Source organism: Patagioenas fasciata, chromosome 10 (genome assembly GCF_037038585.1).
Source record: "Patagioenas fasciata isolate bPatFas1 chromosome 10, bPatFas1.hap1, whole genome shotgun sequence".
Lineage (NCBI taxonomy): Eukaryota > Metazoa > Chordata > Aves > Columbiformes > Columbidae > Patagioenas > Patagioenas fasciata.
Window position 1 is genome coordinate 4,553,909 of NC_092529.1, and position 22,878 is coordinate 4,576,786.

Genomic DNA, 22,878 nt, shown 5'->3' on the forward strand with positions numbered 1-22,878 from the left:
CTGTGCAGGTACCTGAGATAGGAAAGCAGCAATCAGGAGGCAGAGATTGAAATTTTAATAGCAAAAGAGCCAATAAGCTCATTGTTATATTATATTAAAAAGGCAAAAGAATCATTACAGTATTATTCAATTTCAAAAATCAAAGTTTTACATTTGTTCATCACCTCTCATAAAGAAGGATCCCAGAGTATTTTACAAATGAGGAGGGCAGACCTGCAGTCACACATTTCTCCACACCTCCTCTGGTGATCTGAAACCCAGTACACACCAGCAGCTGCTCAGCCCAGGCAGGGAGGAATGAAGAAATCACTGGCTTTTTTGTGCTGCTTCTTCACCTGCCAACAGAATTGCAAGTGCAACAGCTTTCACACACAACATAGAACAACAGCAGGCATGAGGGGACCCCTTAATCCCCTTTCACCAGCCCTTGTCCAGGATGATCTATTACCAGCTGCCAATGACACCAAGGAAGTTGTTCATTTTCAAACAGGTCAGTGACTCATTTTAACTCGCTTCCCTCTGCTAAAAAAAAAATAAAAATCAATGAGCTCCTGAAGCAGTATCATCCTGGATGATCAGCGTTTTAACATCTCAGTTGCAAGGAAAGCAGAGCCCAGAAGTGCCTTCCAACATTGGGTCACCACAGTCAGCCATGGAGATGGACTTACGCTCTTGGTGGGAAGCAATCACCTCCTCGGAAGAGGACACCTTTCCACAAAGGAGTTTGTGTGTGTGTTGGGCAGATCTCTATTTGTCTTCTCTTGCAGTGAAATGGGAATATCAGACACTAGAAGAGAGCTGCACTGTCTAATAAACTACAACAATGGCACAGTCCAACCACCTCTGTTCTCTTGCTTACTTGGCTGCATAAATGAGTTTTCCTGCTCCCCCTGTCCATACCCAAATTGTTCTTTTCCACTCCAAGTCCCTACACATGAAAAAGAAGGGAATATCTGAAAATCTTCAATGAGCTCTGTCCCTTTACCCACAAAATGTTCCTCAAAACACCATCAGCAACACTCTCACAGCACAAATAAAAACGTGAGCGTTGTATGATAAAAACTCTCTCACCTCTGACTTGCAAGCCTGACTAACCCACTGTGTCAGAACTATCAAGGGTCGAATAGCTTGCCAGGGCTAACCTCAGCCTGCTGCTAACCAGCTGGGTTGGAGGGAACAGGTAGACAGGGAACAGGACTCACACACAGGCTGTCACATCAGCTCAGAGAAGTGGGACATCACAGGAAACCTGCCAGGCTCCAGCAGGAACTGCTGAATAAGGAAAACTGTAGATGGGGAAGAAGTGGGGTTTGCAGTACGGCAGAATGTGCAGAGAGGAGTTTGCAAAGCTGGGGCTGTCACAACTCCATGGTGTTTTCCTGGCTTTCACTTACTTGGTGTTGAGGTTCAACGGGTCAAATGCCAGACTACCCCACTGTGCTGGGGCACAGCTAATGATGATATCACATTATACTGTTAAACTTTGACAAGCTCCTAGAGCCAATTCACTCAAAAAATGCACATGTTCATATATATAGGGAATTCCTCAGCTGTTTTGCATCACAGCAGAAGCAGCCATCACCACCTGCCCTGTAATGCAAAGGCTGCTTTGTCAGTGGTTTTTCTTCACACCCCACTGAAAAGATCTCCCACTTTGACACAGGGACTTGGCCAGCATGCCCACCATGCCAAGTGCAAGACATCTCCCTGCAGTATAATTTAAATTTTGCTTTCCCTGCACACTGCTGAAGAGCCTCTCCAGCCTATAGCCAGCTGTGCAAGAGCTGGATTTCTATAAGAAACTCGCAGCTGCAGAGGGAGATAACAGTGAAAGAAGCCCCTCGCTCCACACTCCTCCAGCTCCTGTCCCTCGCTCCCACCACCACATTGAAGCAAAACACCAACACCACAGCTCACAATTAAACATCACGGCATGATTTCGTGGGAGAGAAAAGCAGCACAAAAAAAATAGCACCCTGAGGACTTCAAGCTCACAGATAAGTCATTGGCAAGGCAATGAGTGGTAATCAGGAATCTCTGTCCCCCAGCCCTGCTGGAAGCCCCCAGAGAGGAGCAGCTGCTTTGAGCAACACTCAGAAAAGCAGATGGGTGGCAGAGGACAGCACTCCCTGGCCAAAAGCCACAGTCCCTCTTAATTATTCAGAGGCAGAAACTGGATGGCATTTGTCACAGCATTGCCTGTCACTGAATCACTCCCAAGCAGGATGTGACCCTTGGCGAGGGGCAGCCCTGGAAGCCTGGCACTGTGAGCTGGAACATGACTGCTGCACAGCCTGCCCCCAGCCAAGGGGACATCACAGCCTGCCCCCACTTCACAGCAAGCCCTAGAGAAACCAAGCATCACAGCCCAACTTGCTCATTCTTTTGCTTTCCACTCCCCAGCCCACTTATCAAGCCCCATATATGTGCACTGACAAAAAAAATTTATATTAAAGTAGGACAGGATATGCCAAAAAGTCAATTACAATGGTTATTTCAAAAAAACCCACAAACAACACACCACCAACGCAGGAACCATCCCTATACATGACCAGCCACTCTTGGCAGGTGGTGGGGAAGAAAAATCAGAATAAATACAATTAAACAGCCAAAACAGACAGCTATGCTCTGTGTTACATTTGAAATGCAGTCTCCAGAGGCTGAGGAAGCAGCATGACTGACTAGGGCAAGTTTTGAAATTCCTCAAAGGCAGGTTGCCTGGATGTGCAGCCAGACCTGGGCTGACAGAAACGCTGCTAACAGCACCTAATTTGCTAGAGGATTATCACTTGATGTAACAGATGGAAACTAGATTAGATAGCTGGTAAACTCGCAGAACAGATCATTACTGTAGAGGGAAATTTTTACCCACTTGAACAGAACTCTTCTGCTCAGCCATGTGCTGAGCAATACTGTGCCAGATAAGCCATTTTCTACCACTTTCTGGTCACTTTTTCCAAATATTTGGCACAACTAGCTTAATATCAAGTATGAAGACATTAAGCAGAGAAGGGCAGCCATAAAAATGTACTCAGTAACTGCGCTTTCCTATCTGTTCTGATCTGAGCATCAAAATCTTCTGAAGTATAGTCCTTACCCACATTCTGCAGATGTGAAGAATCTCATGTGGAGGTTTGCAGACTGGTTTTCCAGGTGGCACGCAACTCCTCAGTCCTGTTAATATCAATGGACAGAAAAAACTCCCACCACTGAGAACCTAAATGGTGATTTGACTTTGTTCAAAGTCCTACATTCATTTGGCCTGCACCTCAATCCCCAACACTAACCCACTAATTAATAAGTGCCAGCTGCACTGGAATGGCTTTAGTTATCACTAGACTATAACCTGATCTGTTGGGGAACACGACAGCTATTTAATGCAACCAGGTGTTACTGCACAAGGTGTTTGGATGGGATTATAAGAAGGACATGAAGCCCAGAAAACAGGCTGGAGTAGCAAAATATGACAAGTTGGAGCATGTTCACAGCATCAATATGTCAAGACATGCCAGGGGTTTTGCAGCACACCTGAACTCTACTTTTGTTTGAAAGAACCTAGAGGTAGCACACACACCAACCTCCAGCCCCACATGGGGACAGAGCCCAAACACAGTATCTGCAGCCACCTTCCAACCCCCTGAGAAGGGACCTCCACAACTTGTGGCTTTTGTGTTAAAGACTGATTTAAGCCAGTTAACCAAGAGCTGTTTGCAAATGTTATTAAAACAAAAAGGCAAGAATACAAGTTCTTTCATTCTCACTCACTTTCCAGCAACTTCTATTGATTTCTGCACTGCAGAGTTAAAGCAACTCGCATTCCACGTCCTCCAGTGCTAACAGCTCTGCTGCCAGCCATTCACCAATTTGTTCCTCTGCTCCCCATTCCCTCTCATTGTTCTAGAAAATTTTCCTTATTTAAGCAAAAAAATATGCAGTTTAAAGTACTTCATCCATCAATAGGGTTAAGTAGGCAAGTGAAAGCTTTGACAACATCCACAAGACCACATCATCTCTGGATCCTGAGGTACAGAAAAGGCAAGGAGTTGTCAATTATGTCCAAATCCTACACAGTGTGTAGGGTCACCATATACCATTGCTGAGGAGCAGTGTCCTTCAAGCACAGACCAGAGTTGCTCATCGCCTGGGGACGCATCATGCAGGAACACGATGTCAGAGCGTGCTGGCCACCAAAGTTTATTCCTAAACCACTGAAGACCAAAGATACCTCAAATCACCAGCTTGAAGAGGAAAAACAGAGATGGAAGAAGAGTGAAGAGATCATGCTCCCAAGGAAGATGGAGACTGAGGCAGCACTGCTCCCTGCCCTCCCATCACAGAAGAGATGTCCATGAGGGTTTTTTAAGACATAGCTGCTTGTACAGCAAGGAGATTGACTGCTCCTATTCCAAAATGAAAGTAAGCAAAAGAACACTTAATCTAGAAACAAAAGTATTCATTCCCAACAGAGCCCTCTGTTCAGGACTAACACATAGCCCTGAGACAAGCTGCCACAAATATTTATAACTCATCCTCCCAGCTCTTCACTAAATTCATCCCACTGTGACAACCCCAGGGAATTTCTCCAGATTCCCAAAAGCAATGTATCTGAGCAAACTGTTTAATGAGGGAGTCTCCACTCCCAGAAACATCATCATTTTCTGGAAAACACATAGTAAGTACTGGATCTGTATCAGGAGAGCACACTGGCACCAAGTGAGGAAAAAAGCCACTTAGCATCAATAATTTCTGTAATACCATCACACTGCCTGACAGTTTGCCTTATTCTCTTACTTTTCTTCATTTTTTTTTTTCCATTTCATTTGCTGCTAAAGCTTCAAGATCTCTGCTTGCAAGGGGGTGCAAATGAAAACAAGCCCTCCCACCACCACAAGTCTATGCACTGGTTCAGGGGCCCCTGCCCTAAGAACAGAGCGGAATTTATTCTATTCAATGTGAGACAGGAGGGAAATAAATATTCAGAGGCCAATCTCAGCTCCATCCCACAGGACCCAAGAAAGATCTCTCAAGTTTGACCTAATCCTTGCCTCTAGTCACAGCTCCCCTCTCAGATTGTGTGAGGCAATACTCAGATATGAGCCAGGACCTTTGTTTCTCTGCACAGATGAATGAGGTGTCACCGAGATGACGAACAGCATCACATGTACAAGAAAAAGTTGACAACACCAACAATCCAAATAAATACTCAGAATAGCCTCCGACTCTGGTAACAGAGCGGCATTGAAGGTTAATATAACTGCTAAAACAAAAGGTCTGTAATGCCTTGTTCACAGTGGAAATAAAGTTGTTAAGCAAAAAAGTGTGTTACTTTATAGACTGACATTCAACACCTTGAAGAGTTTAGAATTGGATTTATTTTGCAGCCTCAGCAAGAGGTTTCTACTCATCAAGATGCAGCAGTTCAGTGGGTAGGGTCACTGACACCTCTCTTAAATAGAGGTAAGACACAGATCTAACCACACCTGAACACAGTGTTCCCTTGATCTCCAACAGCACATGGTAGCTCCCTTCTCCTTAAATGCAGAGTGGTCTTCATGCAAAATACCTGGAGCTGTCAGAGGAAAATACATTTGATTGAGCTAATTTCCTAGTGGAAAACAGCAGTCCCAATGTTATCAGTGGAATCAGCAAATTTTGCTGGAGCCAGAAAACAGTTCCGGCTCAAAAACAAAAGCCAGTAATTACTAGATGCCAAGTTCATCTAACATTAATGAGGGGGAAAGTCAGTAACAGGGAAAATTGCCATAATTGTAGAATTTATCTGTTTTAGTTATTTTATCTGAACTCCATCTTCCAAAGACAAAGGCAGAAAGAAGGAGAAAATAAAAATAGATAATTAATTCTCTTGACAAAACAAGAATGCGGAAAAAATTATCCTACTTTAATTTAAAATTGAAGGATTCATTACTTTCCTCTCAAAGAAGGAAGTCCATGGGAAGGTCCAAGTATAACTGAACCAAGTGCAGACCCTTCCAAGAGGAGAGGTTTTATATCCCCATGTGTGGTTCACCAAGGACTGCAGAAGAGGAACTGCTGTTTCTGACAGGCACCATCAGCACAGGTTTTATTTTCCACATTAAATGCTGCCCATGCTCTGATCCCAGTTACACCAGTATCAATCTACAGTAGCTATACTGGTTTCAGAGACAGAAAGTGACATTTACATAGTGTGACTGCATTTGGCCCATGATGTATGTACAAGAGCAGCACCTGTACATGCAGGGTCACCACCGGCACTCAGTGGAGCAGGAGATATGTGGCTTCTCTGGGAAAAGAGACCATTGCATGAAAAATACAGCAAGTTTGACTTGATCTAGACGTTATTCAAGCCTTTCAGGCATAGATCACTGCTCTGAGCTTCAAGGGTTAAGACTGGCTTTTAAGAGAGATGTCTCCATTCACGTAATGCAGAGCTCCAAAAATGCCCAGTTCACTGTCTAAGGGCTCATCTATGAAGGGATAAATTTTACTAGAGCTATAGCCTGATAATTATTCTACTTCAGTTATACCTCTGTAAATTCACATCTGTTTTAAAATAAGTTCTTTATTCCACTATAACAAAGTCAAGTAATTAACAAAATAGTCACTTTTATTCTGAAATTGGGCACCCATAGGAAGGCCTACACAGTTTAAAACGCAGAAGGAGATGACCTGGCATAGAGCCGTACTTTGGCTCTGCACCCAGCAAGGGTCTGGTTGTGGGTATAATAACCAACTAGCTCCCCTACACTTGTGTCTGCTTAGAAGAGGCAAATGGTAAAGATGCAGAGCAAATCATCTGCCTCTTAGGCTTGCCACAACCTCCATTCAACGCAAGCGATGCTCATATCAATGCAACCCGGAGCATCCAAAGACCTTGGGTCAGCAGCTGCAGTCACAGCTCAGGACTGGAGCAGTTTCAAATCCCACGTCCACTCCCTGGGAATTGCCCACGTGTGTTTCCACTATGCTTGGCATAAGCCCACAGTAGCACCAACAGGTTGGGAGAACAGGCATGGCCTGAATCCAAACAGATCTGGCAGTTCTTTTCACTCTGAAATTCCCCTGGCTCCCACAATTCATGGCTTCCATCAAGGTCTTGAGCTTCCTGAAAAGTTCCCCTCACACTTTTCAACCTTGGCACCTCTAAGGGTGCCAAACCACTGCAGCTGATGCATTCGCTCAGCACTAAACATCATTACTCCATGTTGCTGATAAAAACTATTTTGCAAGAAGCCCCACAGAGTGCAACAGCTTGAGAGAGAGAGAGTAGAACCGCACAGTGTCAGCACAGTTTCACACAGCCAACTTCTGTGCACAGAGGATCACGTTTGGGTTATGTAATCCGGCAGGCCACTTCAAAAAGCAAAACACTGATCAGTCTCTGTCTTCAATCAAACTCCAGCAAGGCTTTAGAGTCATTCTGTAAAACCCTTGTGGCTTCATCCCCAAGTTGTGCAGGGCTTCAGCAATCGTGAAGTTCAGCTCTGATTGAGAAGCACAAGATCAAAAGCAGCAGCCCAAAGCCGGCGCAGCATGACAGCCAGCGAGGAGGGAGTGGGTACAGCGCTGGCTGCAGCTATTGCCACCTCACTTGACGGGGGCCAAATCCACATCAACATATTAATGAACCAAAAAAAACCATCAAAGTCTTGCAGGATTTGCTCTGGCTGTCCCATCAGTTTGATGAATGAACATTATCCCTTAAGCTTCACCACCACAGCCTTCAAGCAATCCTAATTCCCCACCACACTTCACTGGAGGGTCAGAACCTCTATCTTTACATTTTGTTTAAAAGTGGTGGCCTGTATAATGAGTATTACCAACAAACAGCAGCCTGTAAGTTCCTGAGCACTGCATGTGCAAGTGCTCATGTCCAACAAAGCCTGAATGCGCTGCAAAGAATCACATGCAGGAATATGTTAATAAATCACATTCAGCAGACAGACATAACAGTCCTTCAACAGCAGAGCAGTTCAATTGCACACTAGTTAAGTGACAGCTATCCAGCTGAATTTCTTTACTGAAACTAAGTGCCAGTACAATAGATCATGTTATTATAGGTTTGGACAAAAGGACTCTGTAAGGCAATATATTAAAACTGAACAGACTCAGCCTGGCACTGAAGGATGGTTCTAAGATGACTTGCTAAATACAAAAACCTCCTTTCTGAATGACTGAGTTATTTCTGATGTGGCAAGAACAAGAGCAAACAATTTTAGGCACTAGAATAGTTCAAGTAATGCACACCACACTTTGCAAAATCAAAATGTTTATGGGTAAGTGAACAAAAGAATTTTTTTACAGTTACTCTATTCTAGTTATTCTACGTATAACACATGCATATCACAAATAACATGGAACACAATGAAAGATCTTCTCATTTTCTGCTAATCACACAAAACCTGCAAATTTTCATCTTACTGAGATGTTTCTTATTGAGATGCGTGATTAAGTAAAGAATCCCATTTCCAGTCATAACCATAATTTCACAGCTCTGGAGCAAAAACATCCCAGTACACTGTTCTGAGGACAGAATAAAAAGCTGATGTTTACAGCCCAGCTGTTATGAACCCCCTCAAGACAGACTGCTGTGATATTTTTACCTTCCCATTATAAAAAATTTAAATAGCTCTGCCAAAACCATGAAAAAACCCACCTCTGCTAAAATTTCCCCAGGGTCCCACTCCTGCCAAATTGTACCTGTAGAAAGACAAGGCAGGCGAGAAAGGGAGATCTTGCAATGGTTTTGGGTTTGTTTTGGTGTTGGTTTTTTTTTTTTTTTTTTACTTTCTTGCCCTCATCCTGTAAATCAGCCTGCACCACAAAGGATTTTCCTTTCCCCACACACCACGGGACACCTCTGCCCATGACTGCACAGCAGCAAAATGCCCCTATACGCTCCTACAGCTGTTTCCAAGGTAACCAGCAAAGAACCATATACAAGGGAAGGAAGCAAACAGCAGCAATGCAATCCTGCAATATCGGCACTTCTGGAGCAGGTCTGAGTTGCCCCTTCCCCTCCAGCCTTGCCAGCTGCCCCATGGTTCATGCAAAGGGTGGGTAACTCGCTTCATATTTTATAATCACATCAGACAGTCTTCCTTAAGGTCTGTGGTTTGTTTTTTTTTTTTAAAGGCATCATACTGGAGTTTTAAGGTGAGCCAAATTTTCCTCATTTTACTGAAGTAAAAGCATCTGGGGGAGGAAGTAGAATTGTATCAACAACCTAAATTTACACTCAAACCTTGTATTCCCTCACAGTAGAAGCAGAAAAACATATCAGGTTTAGCAAAGGCTGCCTGCCCACTACTGCAACCCATGTTACACAAGTCATATGCAGTTAGGTAAGTTATTTCATTAGAAGGATAACAGCATCTCCACTGCTCTGTCTACAGATAGAGTTTATCCTTTCCAGGCATCTGGTTTTCATATCCATTCTGATATGCCAAAAATCCCCAGAGACTTTCCCACCTACCCACATACATTCATGTTCCCAAAGCAGAAATTAGACTCTGCTGCTTTTACTACTGAAAGCCTGGGAGCACCAAGGATACAGCCCAAATCCTGCAGTCCTCACAGAAAGGACAGTGGCACCGGGGGGAAATTGGGACAGGAAAGAGTCTGGCATAGCCAACTAGTTCTCTCCAGTGCCCTGAGAGAGGATCAGCAGTCAGGGAGGTAAATCAGCAGGAGATGTGGCCACACAGCTCTGTCTACACAGCTATAAACAGAACTGCCTGGCTGGATGCTCCAGCCTCTGCTCCCAGGTCCACTGCAACCCCACAGCCACACAGCGCAAAGTAAATCAACCCCCTGACTCTGGAATAACTGGGCTGTTATCAATACAGGCTGGAGAGAACACATTTTCCACCAATAAATTTCCAAGCCATTAATATATGTTTTTCTGCATGAAACAGAATAAGGAGTAGCACAGCCCATGTACAACCCCTTTGTGGCTGGGAACAAAAATGCCTTACAGAATGAAGCATTTCTGCACAGTGGTCAGGAGTCCTAGCCCATCCCTCAAGGGACAGAAGTTTTAAGCAAAAATACGCATAAGTAAACTCACTGTGGGTGTGTTTTGAAACGGCAACCGTACTTCAGTACAGTTCACATATGTCTTGCGTTTCCCTATGTGACTTACCATGGCTGACCTTTTGAATACCATGATTAACAAAGCTTCTAACCCAGCACTGAATGGCTGCAAATTACAGGAGATGCTCATCACATTAATATTCAGTAACCAAAACATACCACCCTTCTAATCACAAATACCCTGCTGATGAACAACAGGACCAGTCCTCGGAGGTAACACACTGATGGCACACAGCACATACACCTGGGGTATAAGCTCCCCAGCTTTGATAGCCAAAACAAAACCTACCATATCTGCATAGCCGTGGAGATGCCAACAAGACAGACATAACTTGTTCTGAATAAGAAAAAACAGAAGTCAGTATTTCTTCATAGACTGGTTGGAAGCTGGTTTGCAAAACTGAAATCTGAACTGAACCCTGCAGAGATTTCTTGGCAATGTTGTACATGATGTGAAACCTTCTGTAGCATCCAGTTAAACCTCAGACCATATTTGATAACACTGCAGCACCACAAGAACATCACCAAATACCTTCTCTGCTACCCCTGCAGAGTTATATGCTGTAATACAACCATCAAACTGGTCACCTCAGGGAAAGGGGAAAGAAGTTCCATACAAACTCAGCACATCCTTTAGCAGGTATGTACCTTCTCCTCCACACAGCACATCAGCTCAAGCCTGCAAGAATTATTCCTCTAGATAAACTTTTTGTGATTAACTAAATCGTAACTTCCAAAGACCAACTACCACTGAGCCAGCCACAGAAATAAATACAATGTCACTAAGGGAAATGCCCAATGTTCCTGAAGGGCTGCACACCTGTCAGACTCACTGCAGCACTGGGACTGGAGTCAGAGAGAGGGAAACTGAGGCATTACATAGCCCCAGAGACAAGAGCCAGTACAGACAAATGGAGTCACAAGGAAAATAACCTGGCAAACACAGTAACCCAGGACAGCAGGAGCTCACTGCTGTAAATTACTTATAAGGCCCCTAAAGCCACCCCGGTTCAGCGGTGCCAGAGCATCCCTATGAGCTGCAGCAGTACAAACCCTGCACCATAACAAGGCTGAATTCACACGAGCAGGTCTCTGTTTGTCAAACACAGGATCGATTTACTCTTCAACAGGATAAGATTTTTAACAGCTCTGTCTCAGGTAGATGGAGTCTCTGTGTGGAAGCTGTGGTCCCAAAGGAGTCAAACATCAGAAGCAGGTGGTGTTCTCCCATTGAAACAGGATAAGAAAGACTCAGCAGCTTAACAACTCTGTTCTGACACCTTACAGGGCATTTAACACCACAATGATACTGTGAATTTATCTCCATGTTTATTAACCGGCAGGATCAGAAAATTCCCCGATTTTCACTTTACTCACACCAAACAATGCAACAGTGCCGCTTCTGATATTTGGTAAGTCTGCTTACCAGTGTGTGATCTAGAGAGGCAGTCAGGGGAAGGGATGCAAAAGAAAAAACTGCTAATTACATACACACACAGAGTTGAAGTTAACGAGACACACATTCCTGCTCACTTCTGCCCATCCCAGATCAGCTGCTCCACCTGAGTCTTAAAGGAGCACAGAAGAACCGCACTTCAGAGACATAAACTTTCCCCACCACTCTAAACCCAGGAGCCGGAGCAGAAGGCTTAAGCCTCGCTTTTGCTGTGCCACCTCGTGGATGTTTCTCCTGACTTTTATGAGCTGCAGATCCAGCGTTTATTTAACATCACACTCTTGAGCATGTAAACAAAATAATTGACAGCCGCTGTAAGCAACAGAAAGCAGCACAATAGGAATCAGATTACCACGACGTGCAATTCACAAACCTCTTGATCCCCAGTTGCAGTTGGGCACTGGGAAAAATAACCGGGTGAAAACAGCAGCACCAGCAGCTTTAGAAAGTTGGAGCTCAGACGCTGCAAGCCCCTCTACACATCCAGCGAGGACCGCGCAGCCACCTCTCGCCCAGACTTGCCCCCACCACTCAGAGAAAGAAAAATAAAAAAGCAGAGCCCAAGGGAGCCGGAGGATGGAAGGGCAGGTTTGCTGCAGAGAAGTTTACCGGTACCAAGAGCATCCCCCCCTCCAGCCCCTTCATTCGCAGAGCTCCCTGGTATCTCCCTCCCAGGAAGACCCTTTCCCCTACCACAAAAAAAAAAAAAAAAAAAAAAAATCGGCGAGGTGGAGGGTAGATCCGAGTAGATCCGAGCATCCCCGAGCACCTCCCGCCCTCCTCCCCCCGGCCGCACTCACCGTCCTCCTGCATCCTCTGCAGGCACAGGGCGAGGCTCTTCCTCCAGCCCGGCATGGCGGTAGGGGCAGCGCTGCCGCCCCCCGGGGCGGCGGCACAGCTGGAGGGGCCCGGGGGGGCCGGCGGGAGCGGCGCTGCCGATCGCGGCCGCGCTCCCCGGAGCTTTATTGCCGGGCGGTGCGTGCGGCGGCGGCGGCGGGGCCGGGCGGGGCGGGGGGAGCGGCGCTGCCCGCCCCCGCCTGCGCACACACGGCCCCGGGGCGCTCCCAGAGCGGGGCGGGGGGTGCTGAGAAGAAATGGTACGCATATATATTTTACATATTTTTCCCCCGGTGGGGTCTGCTTAGGTAGTGCGGGCCCCGCCTGCTGCCAAACAGCGGGGACTGACCCGCACCGGCGTTTCTGCGGTTCCCAAATCACCAGCTGATGGTGAACAAACGCATGCAAGGGAAGAGTATAGAAAACGCACTATTTGTATTCTACATTCCCTTTACAGCTTTAACCTGGTGCTTTTTCTCTTTAATGAGCAGCAGCTGCCTCACAGTCCTAACACAGGTGTGTTCATTGAGGCGTGTATTTATTCAGAAGTTGCATTCACTGGTAAATAAAAGTTGCACAACAGTTTGGCTGATCTATTGCATCTTTTTCACGACCACTTGCAAGCAGTTGAAGCACAGGAGAGACTGAAAAGCATCTTTGTTATCTCTTAATATTCCAGAGGTTTTTGAGGCTTTTGCATGGACACAAAGGAGATGTTTATTGCATATGCCAGGGTATTCATGTTTTTAATTTCCTGGGGGAAATATAGCTCTGTAGTGACGAGCAGCTTTGTTTGTTCTTCATTAGGTGTCTTATTAGCTGACTGGTAGGTCTCACTCTGGGTCTCTACCTCCCTTTGTGAGAGTGATAATATTATGTGTAACAACTGCTATAATCTAAAATATTAGGGACAAAGCTCACTTTGGGATAGCATGAGCCAGTTTCAGAAGGCACTGACGCTGCCAGGGTTGGACAGGGCAGCTGCAATGCCAAAGGAAGAAATCCATCCAGATCCATCCATATGGACTTCAGCTTAATTTTCAAACCAATTTTTCTGTCCCAACCTGAATGAAAAGCAGTTGCCACAGGACAGCAGAGCAGCCTGCACAGGGGCAGCAGCCTCGCCCTCTGTGCTTTGCCCACAGCTTGTGTCTGAGAAGCGTTTGCCGTTTCAGGTGCTGGCAGCCAGGTCTGCAGGGCAGCCCAGGGTGACACGGCACGTGCCAAGATGGGTGGCAGGAACCTGGAAACCTCTGTAGTGCCTGGGGAAAACTGAAGTGGCTCAACTCAAAGGCACTTGAGAGAGGGTCTGCTCTTGCAGCTCTGTGCACATCAAGGGAGAAAGCAAGTTTCTGCAGAAAGGGGCTGAAAGTTGAAACCTACCAAAATCCAAGGCTTTGGAGGAGTATGAGGGGATGAGGATCCTGAGGTACTTGAGTTAAAGACCTATGGTTAAATTAGCTGATTTTTTTCTTTTTTTCCCACTCACAGGTTCTTGAAGAGCAACGTGGAGAGGTTGGTTTGAACTTACTGGTATCAGTAGCGTGTTTTCCCACTGAGTTAAACTGAGGTGATGAGAACAGTCTTCTTCATTGAAGTGTAAGAATCTGCAACACTGCAGAGGGCAGACAGCAGCATGCAGCTCCTGAGAACTGCATGAGAGTTTCCCATCACAGAGCACAGCTACAGCTCTGGCCCTGCCTGGCCCCCAGCAGCAGCACAGGAAAATTCAGAGTAGAAACGTGCATGGATTGACTACACACCCAGCCACAGCTTATTGAAGAGCTCCTTTCTTTACACTTTCCTGTAGCTTGCTCCTCATGGGGAAACACAGCCCTCTGCAATTTCATTGCAAATGCACCCGTTCTCTTTGGGACTCACGAGAAATCACAACTCCATAGCTGGATTTGATCAGAGCAACTTCTAGGAAGCTGGTGATATGCACCAAATATGTTAGCTGACAGCAAAATTCAGGAGCTTTTAAGAGAAGGACTAATCTGAAGCCAGTGTACATCCCAGTAGAAGGAGATGATGCTGGTTCAGTAGTTAAAACCCAGCACACGGAGACAAGCGCTGTTGAATTATATGACTGACTCAACCACCCACACAGGCAAATCACCTGGCCTTTCTGTGCCTTAGTTTCCTCAGCTGTAATTTGTAATCGCTTGATGATATTCACATTCTGGATATTAGAAAAGGATTCCCAGAAAAGTGATTGTTATTGATCTAACACTGCTCTCAGGAAAAGTAATGAGAGTCTGAGGAAAACATGACATAGGAAGGGGCTTTTAAAAGTAAGGTCAAATCTACACTTTTTGTACCTAAAAGCTCATCTATTTTTGCCATTTACACTGGCTGATCTCATAAAAGACTCTCTCCCTTAAATCTCTTCAGACCATAGTGGCTTCAGCAGCACTACTTTTAAAGGACACTGGTGCCCCAGAAATAATTAAACATGAAAACAACAAACACATTACTAGTTGAAAACATAGCTCAGGGCTTCGAACAGTTGAATTTGATACATACGTTTTTGTAGAAAACGTATTAGCTAAACATAGTAGCTAAAACATATTAGCTAAGGCTAATATGGTGAGATTTTCTCAAGCACTGCATGTTAGCCTAACTTCAGTACTCAGATAGGAAACTGTGTTAGAGAAAACAAAACATAGCTAAAAATACTGGGAGTGAATTCATAAGCAGGATCAGTATAAGACATGCTATGGGACACTTTTGGAGGGAGTGATGGAGGGATATTTCAAGAAGCAGAAAATCCATAGGAAACCTCACAAGTGAATATCCATGTCCCTGAGCAATGTCTAATCTTTCTGTATGCCTAAAATATCCAGCCGTAGGATTTTAGGCACCACGGTGACATGGATACTGCCACAACTTCAGAAAGTGCTGCTGTCCTCCCAGCCTGCAGAAATGGTTGTCAAACCAAATTTGTGAGGCAGAGGTTCCTCTTAGGCCACTTGCCCTGGGACTGGGCGACTGGTTTTGATCAACTAGTGACTTAACCGTGCCCTGTCCATTGACTGTTTCTCCAGCTGGTGGTCCTTGCCCTGCTGAGGAACACACACAAAGTACAGCATGACTGAGGTCCCAGCTGCTTGTAAGTTGGGTAAAAGGTGAGGTGTCTGCACTGCAGTGCCTGCAGCCTAAACGGGCATCACAGCTCAGAACAAAAAGCAAATTTTCTGTGCATATGTATTGGGGTGTCTCTCTAGGGCTGAAGGGATGATGGTAAGTCTTGAGTTGCAAGTTTGCTCTAAATGGGTTTGTAGAAAACATAGTCTCTGTAGTCCTGGGTAGCTTCAAGCTGTGGAGCTTCCTCCCAGCAGCTCCTTGGCACAGGAGAGAGTTGGATCCACTGTGCTTTAAATACCCCCACAGCTGTAGGAAGAAAAAATGAAAGCACCAAGTTTTCCAGTCTCAGGAACTGGCTACTGAGCAAACACTCAGGTCTGTCAGCAAGGATGCAAATCAGGCTTTTCATATCAGATGAATCTCACACTTTTTAGCTTCCCCTTAGTCCTTGATCTGTTTGCCTCCAGACATCTCCAGCAAATTCTCCTGTCATGTGCTCCCTCACCTTGAAGGTCACTCCATCATCCCACAGTGAGAATGAGGTGACTCCCTGCAACCAGGAGCATTAGTGAAAGGAGACAATCTTCACTTTCAGGCCCAAAGTGATTGAAGAGTTACCCTCTTGCCATTTCTGAGTCCGTGTGGATGTGGCACTAGGAAGACCCTTAGGAGTGGTGTTGTGGCCTCACACCACTCCCAGCAGCCTGAGTGACAATGTACCACTGGTGAGGTGGCAGCCTCAAGGCCACACCATTTCAACAGTGATCTGGAGGCATCACAAAACCCTTTGGTGAAACAGAGAGGACTGTGGGCTTTCCCCTCCCATATTGACCTACTGCTGCTGCCTGGCAGCATTCAACAGCTAAAATCAAGCTAGAAATTACTTTGACCTATGTAATCTTGCACAAAGGAAATCTGTTTAGGTATCTAGAATAATCCTTTCTCTTTCCCCTTCCTGGACTTAATGAATTAAAAGAGATCTTTTTTCTGTACCAAGGCTTGGCTACTTTGCTGAGTGTTGAAGCAGTGCACCCTGTATCCTTACAGCTGTACCTGGGGCAGGCAGGGGACTACGGGCGACCTATTTCCATCCCACTGTGACATGTAAATAGCACGCTTTCTGGCTGCTTTAATGAAGAACTAGTCTCTACTTTCACCTTCTAGGCACATGGAATGGGCCTGGGGATACAAGGCATAAATCTCTGTCACAACACAGTGTCAGGGTGGGTTTGTCGCACACTGCTGCACTCTTACCTATGTGCAGCTGTGTGTCCCATAGCCCACAGACAGCAGTGAACAGCATCAAGACACAGGAATTTAAAAATAATCCTATCACGTAGAAGGTTAAAGGCAGTTTTAAAATGGATTATCTCCATTCTGCTACCACCACCAGAAGTTGATTAATAGTAAGTTTCCTTACTAATCCAACTTCTTTCTGTTTTGCCTCAAACACAAGCAGTGCAAACAGCTTACTCACTTTGTTGTGTGCTTCTTGTTAGGAACTTCAGGGCATACATTCCTCCTATGGACTTTGCAGAATTACTCATGTCCAACTAGGTTTTGCAGGCTGGAAGCAGTCTGTCATTCTGCCTTTTCTGGGTAATACTTATCTCTCTGAAAGGCTGAATAGCTTTTAGACAGACAGGGTGAGTGTCTTTGGATTTCATTGACACAACCACACACCCCATTTATGGGCACCACAGGGATATGGTCACAAGTGCTCCTTGTTTCTGGCCCAAAGGCACACTTGGGGTCAGCTCCAAAGCTGGTTCCTCAGCTCCTTCTTTGGAAATTACAGCATAAGCATGAAGGGGCTCAGACAAGTTCCTCACCTCCTTCCAAAGGCATCTTCATTCTGCAAGAGCCCTACAAATGAAGTGTGCAACGAGCTCTGAGTGCTAAAGCAGTGAGACTGCCTGCCAGCCAGCAAACCCAGTGGTATGAGGCATCTCCACTTGGCCCTCCTCCTCCTGCAACACCATTGCCATCAGGCCTCCTGTCTTCACTGACCTGACTGCTGGGCCGATGCTACTGCCAAAGCTTTGGCTTTGCTTCCTTTGAGGGTTCTCAACTTGTAGATGCTGTGTAGAGCAAGCTCCAAATACCAGACACCTTTTCTGCCACCAACACCAGACTGGATGTCTACCTTGTGTTCCCGAACAAACACAATCTTGCCACTCATTGCCAATGCCCCACCACAGAGGTTCTCCACATTCACCTACAAGTGACCCAGCAACATGCAAGATGCTGCTGGGAGGACTACACATCGTAGCAAGACAATGCCAGAGAAGCTTTGCATCTTTCTCACTGCTTGTCCAAAAGAATCAGTGGTTACGCAAGACTCAGAGGTCTGTGCCTCTTCCCCTGCTAACAGGGGGATTTAGGGCTGTGCGGTGCCCAGATCTCAATTGCAGCTGCTGCCTATTGATTTCCAGCCTACTGAGGCACGTGTCAGAAATTCAATACACTGGGGTGACCGTGTATGTTATGTGTTCTTCTGTGTACTCTCCACATCCAAGCAGTCGGCACAGAGCCTGAAGCACTACCAGCTCATACAGTTGCTTAATGCTCTTAATATTTGCTTACAACTGTACAACATAAGAGACAATGCCATTTGGTCCTGTCCTGTGTGAAAGCCTCCTCAGGACGGCCAGCGGACAGCTTGGTCTGGGTTACTGTGAAGATGCTATGTGATCTGAACTGTTATTTAGGAAGACAGAAGAATTTGAAAACAAGCCTGAACCTACTCAGTCACAGCAACATAAGAGCTACTTTTAACTTGTGATTGAACATGCTGTTGCTGGAAACATGTTCTTTCACTTTCAAAACTGCCTTCGGGACTCCCTCCTCCCCTTTTTTCCTTCTGTTAGCTTCTCCCTTGCACACACCAGCTTTTCCCTTAGACACACAGACGCAGCAGCACGAATAAACGTCACCCATTTGCACTGTGTCCAAGTGCTCAACTTCATGGAGTCACATAATCTTCTCAAGCAAGAACAGTGCTTATCACTATTTCCCCAAGGTACAGATCCCCACACCACCCCACTGCTATAGAAAGGTTTTAAATCCAGGCACTCACTCAGCAGCAAGATTTGCCTCTGGCTACACAAGGTTTCATCTCTGCTCCTCATTGCAGAGGTGCCTCAGGGGAGTTTTACAAATCACTTAAGTGAAAGAGTTATCAGGTAGGGGATAGTCAGCTCTGCACCAAGAACCCCAGGAATCAGAGAGATACCAGCCTGGCAAAGTTTCCATTTAGGGCATGCTCTACATTTTGTTTTGATTTCTCTGTTGATAAACTTTTCTCCATGGGGAAGGATCTCTAAGCTGTCCCTACACTTCCAAACTGCATCTTTCTTGGTTAGCACCTGTGCAAGGAAAAAAAAGTTGCTCGCCTGGGATTTGTCATTTCTCCCAGGAACAGCTCTTAACAACCATGGAAGAAATATGTAGCTGAAGTATTTCACAGCAGCAGGACCTGCCATGCCCAGAACTCCATTTACAACTACACTGGAAGGGAAGGGAGGGCAAGACCAACCATCCCAAGTGCTCAGGGCAGCAGGTTGGACTCCGATCTGTTTGGTCCTGCTGATCCAGACCCCCTGAACTGTGGTAAATGAGTTTGTGAAGTGACTTTCACTTATGCATCAGTGGCAGATGGCTCAGGACATGAAGATGGGCTTGGACCCCACGCTTCATTCCTGCTACAGTCTCAGGATCCCTCCTGAGCCTCCCTTAGACTAAAGCTGGCATTAAGCACTCATTTGTTCCACCAAAATCCACTCTGAACTACTGTACTTGACAGCAGGGAAACACCATCCATCCATCTTTCAGTAAGAAACATCAGCTTTTGCACCTCATGAAGACTATTTTCAATATTGCCACCAGATCAAATTCAATGTTTTCCTTTTTTTCTGGTCGGTGAACAGAAGCAGTTTGAAAAATGAGCAGGATGCAGAAAGCAATGCTATCGCTCTGTCAACATATGTTAAAAGTCATTACTATGACTGTCTTGCTTCCTCGTCCTTCTTATTGTGACCCAGCTCCAGCTGTCAGTAACACATTAATGACCACAGCCTATTTCAGATCAGGGAAGGAGGCAAGACAGTTGCACATGATTGAGATTGACTCTTAGTCTTAATGGAAACGCTCTGTACTTTTCCACGTACATTCAAAGGGGATGGAAAAAGACAATCATTGCCATTTTGGTGTTCTGATCTCTCCCAAACGAGCTGGTAGTGAAAGAAGTACAGCAGGCAAGAGTTTAAAAATGCAAAGCCTCCTTCACTTCCATGTAGTGTAGGCTGCCCTCTCCACTGCTTCATAAAATACTGGAATTTATGTTTTGTACAGCTCCTTGGTATAGCTGAGGAGTTGCTTGGCACTCATCAAGGCTTTAATAAAGCAATCATTGGACTTTTGCCTGATGTAGTTATTCATTTTGAAATATTACTCTATTTCTCATTCCACTTGTCTATATTTGATTAACGGCAGCAGTGCCACACACACTTCCAAGCTCTCTCTATGTACAGCGACTCTATATTTCTTTTCTCAATTATTTCTAAAATAACATCTATAATCACTCTAAGCTTTCTTTTGTGATACATATAGCAACACTTCAATGCCTTCTGGGCTTCTATTTTAAGTAGTCTTTGTACCAGGAGGCCTGACCTGAGGGCTGAAGTCCTGTTCAGCAACAGGACCGGAATCACTCAAGCAAAATAAATGTGGATTTCCTTAGGTTGTGTGTCTTGGTGGCCCTGAAAACCTAACAGCCCTTTTGGAGAATTCCTTACCTATTTAATCATTAGCCTTATCCCTAGCAAAGCCATTGTCAGCTGTGAGTTTGAAAGGGTGGCAGCTGCTATGCTTGTGCTACTTAACATACAAGCACTAGTCCAACTCTTATTGCAGAGATCTGGTCAAAGCAGAAGCCAAAACTTGAATCCCACTAACCCACACAGAATTTGAACTGGCAGCCTGAAATCCAGGCTCAGCTCTTCTTGCCGTTCTGGCTTCTTCACTTGTCTTATTTCTCACCTAATTTTCCAGATACGAGACTGAGGGAAAGGGGAAAAGAAACCAATTTACTCCTCAAATGCTGGAGAACTGACAGGGAACTGCAGGCGCAGAGGCTCATCTGTGTGCCGTAACCTCTGCTAAGTGCTCACAGCACCGCTGACATATGAACTACACGGCTGCACTAACAGTCTCGCACTGCCATCTACCGCGTTGGGATCCCGTCACTAGCACGAGTGACACCTCTGTGACATTGCTGCAGAGGGAAACTGGGACTGAGCCATCATTGGCTCTCCCTTGGCACTACTATCTCTTTTCCTGGGGAAAATTTTGCTATACAGTCTTTTAAACAGCTCCTCAAACACACACGATGCTCAACCACTTTGTCCAGAAAGACAACTTACCCCGCGCCCCCTTCATGTTTTGGGGGCAATGGGTGGGATGATGGATAGTGAGAAAACACTTTATTGTAGATAAATCTAACTGTTGAAAATAAAGAGGAATCCAAACTAGAACAGATCAAGGTTTAGAGCTTGGCGGGGGGGAAGTCCCATTGTTTTAAAATATCTAACAGCAGCTTTTCACGACCACAATATCAGAGAAGGAATACATATACAAGATAGTTTTGTTCTCTTAATAAATTAATCATAGCTGCCACTTAGACATCTACATGGGCATATGGAAGATGACTGCTAAGTAACAAATGCCCATATGGTAGAGAAACTCCATACCCAATTATGCTGATTTCAATCTCTCCAGTGCATCAAGGTAAAAATTATCATATGTCAGAGATATGTCCTGCCCAAGTGCGTGGATTTAATCATTTGTATGCATCAGGAAATCACATGTGGAGCCATATTTTGCTCAATTACGCCAGCCCATCTTCTGCTCAGTGTCAAGAACAAACGGAAAGGTTGCACAAGAGATGGCTTCATGTCTGCATCTCAAAATGCCATCCAAGGATCACTGATAACCAACAGAACAAAGATTTTACATGTATGCATACATATTCTTTAAACAGACACACGCTTTGGCATTTATAGCCTCAGAAGACAAATGAGAAACTTCTGGCTAGTTTTCTGTGGTTGTAAGGAAAAAAATGTGCTGTTTTGTACTGGATTGAAACCCCATTCAGTTCACACTTTAATGACACCATTCAACATACGTTTTAAAAGCACCAACAGCAATTCAACGATATTGTGCTAGGGCTAGTAAATATAAATTATTCCCCTCCTCCAAAGGAGTGTAACAATGTGCTACAGGACCCAGATTCCTGCCACCGTGTCAGAAAACCTGAATTTGCTGCTGTGAGCCTGCTGGTTTAAAATAATTCAGCTCAAACAGCAGGATATAAACAGAAGCATTTCACAAGCAGTGAAGGTGATATAAATACGGCTCACATCATCACCCTGACACTAAATGAACATAAATAACAGGGTTTATACTCAAGAGCTAGAAAGTAGCCTCTTTGGAAAGTCACAGCTGCAATGAGCATGTGTCTATCTACCTCACACGATCAATAGCCCAGTGTTTTCTTTAAAAAAAGAAAAACAAAGCAAGAAGTAGGTACGTGAGCTTTAAAGTTCCCAACTGTTATGCTCTGGTAGCTGCCTTTTAATAGACACAACTTTACCGCTGCAAAAGCTGTATCTGCTAGGCCAGGTTCAGGTTAAAGACAGGGCTGTAAGCAGCGCAGGCATGAATTCACTGACAACACCCTCACACAGATCTGGACCAGCGCTTTGGAAGAGGAACAGATTTCAAGTTAAAAATGTGCTTTCTAATGGGAAAGCTGTATTGGGGTTTGGGGTTTTTTAAAATAAAAAGTCACAAGTTTTGGGATGGATCCTGCAGCTTCAGCAATATCAATGAGTAGAAAAAGGAGCACTGAACCCAACCCCTACTCATAAGCATCCCCTAGATTAAAGCCTGTCATATTGCCCTCTTGCCTTACCTCTGTCGTGCATTCTCTGCAGACAAAAGACAAGTCTCTTCTTCCAGCACGGCATCCCAGACCTAGAGACAAAGAAATACAAGTCTGTAGTCTCTTGAAGGAGCTTGCAGATGTGCCGCTGTAATACAAAACACGTCTTCTTTATTGGGCTGCACCTTGACGGAGAGACAAGTCCATCTGTGCTTGCCAAGACAGGGAAACTCTGCTTCATGCAAAAGCCTGACTGAGAACCATCCAGGCTGCGTTTCGCTGCAGGGATGGAGCAACTTCACATGTCCACAGCAAAAGAAACAGATGGTGAGAGAAGGGTGGACAGATGAATGGGAAAATCTCAAGGAGTTGAGCAGTTTCTTAAAGGGCATGTTTGTCTTTTATGCCAGCTGCACAGAAACCACAGACAACAATATATTCACAACACAACGTAGTCCAA

At 45.2% G+C, this 22,878-nt stretch overlaps 1 protein-coding gene across 3 annotated transcripts in view; it reads right to left on the reverse strand.

The window, feature by feature from the left end:
• The window catches only part of GRIP2 (glutamate receptor interacting protein 2), a 260,711-nt gene extending 238,188 nt beyond the window's left edge, over positions 1–22,523 (reverse strand). Inside the window, exon 1 of one of the 3 annotated variants that reach the window (XM_071812946.1) lies at positions 22,449–22,523. In XM_071812946.1, coding sequence (XP_071669047.1) covers positions 22,449–22,503 — 55 coding nt within the window. In that variant the 5' untranslated portion in view covers positions 22,504–22,523. Of the gene's footprint in view, positions 1–12,351; positions 12,474–22,448 lie in introns of those variants that run through there. The other 2 variants (XM_071812945.1, XM_071812948.1) reach the window with 2 other exon arrangements.
• Positions 22,524–22,878: the final 355 nt, after the last annotated feature.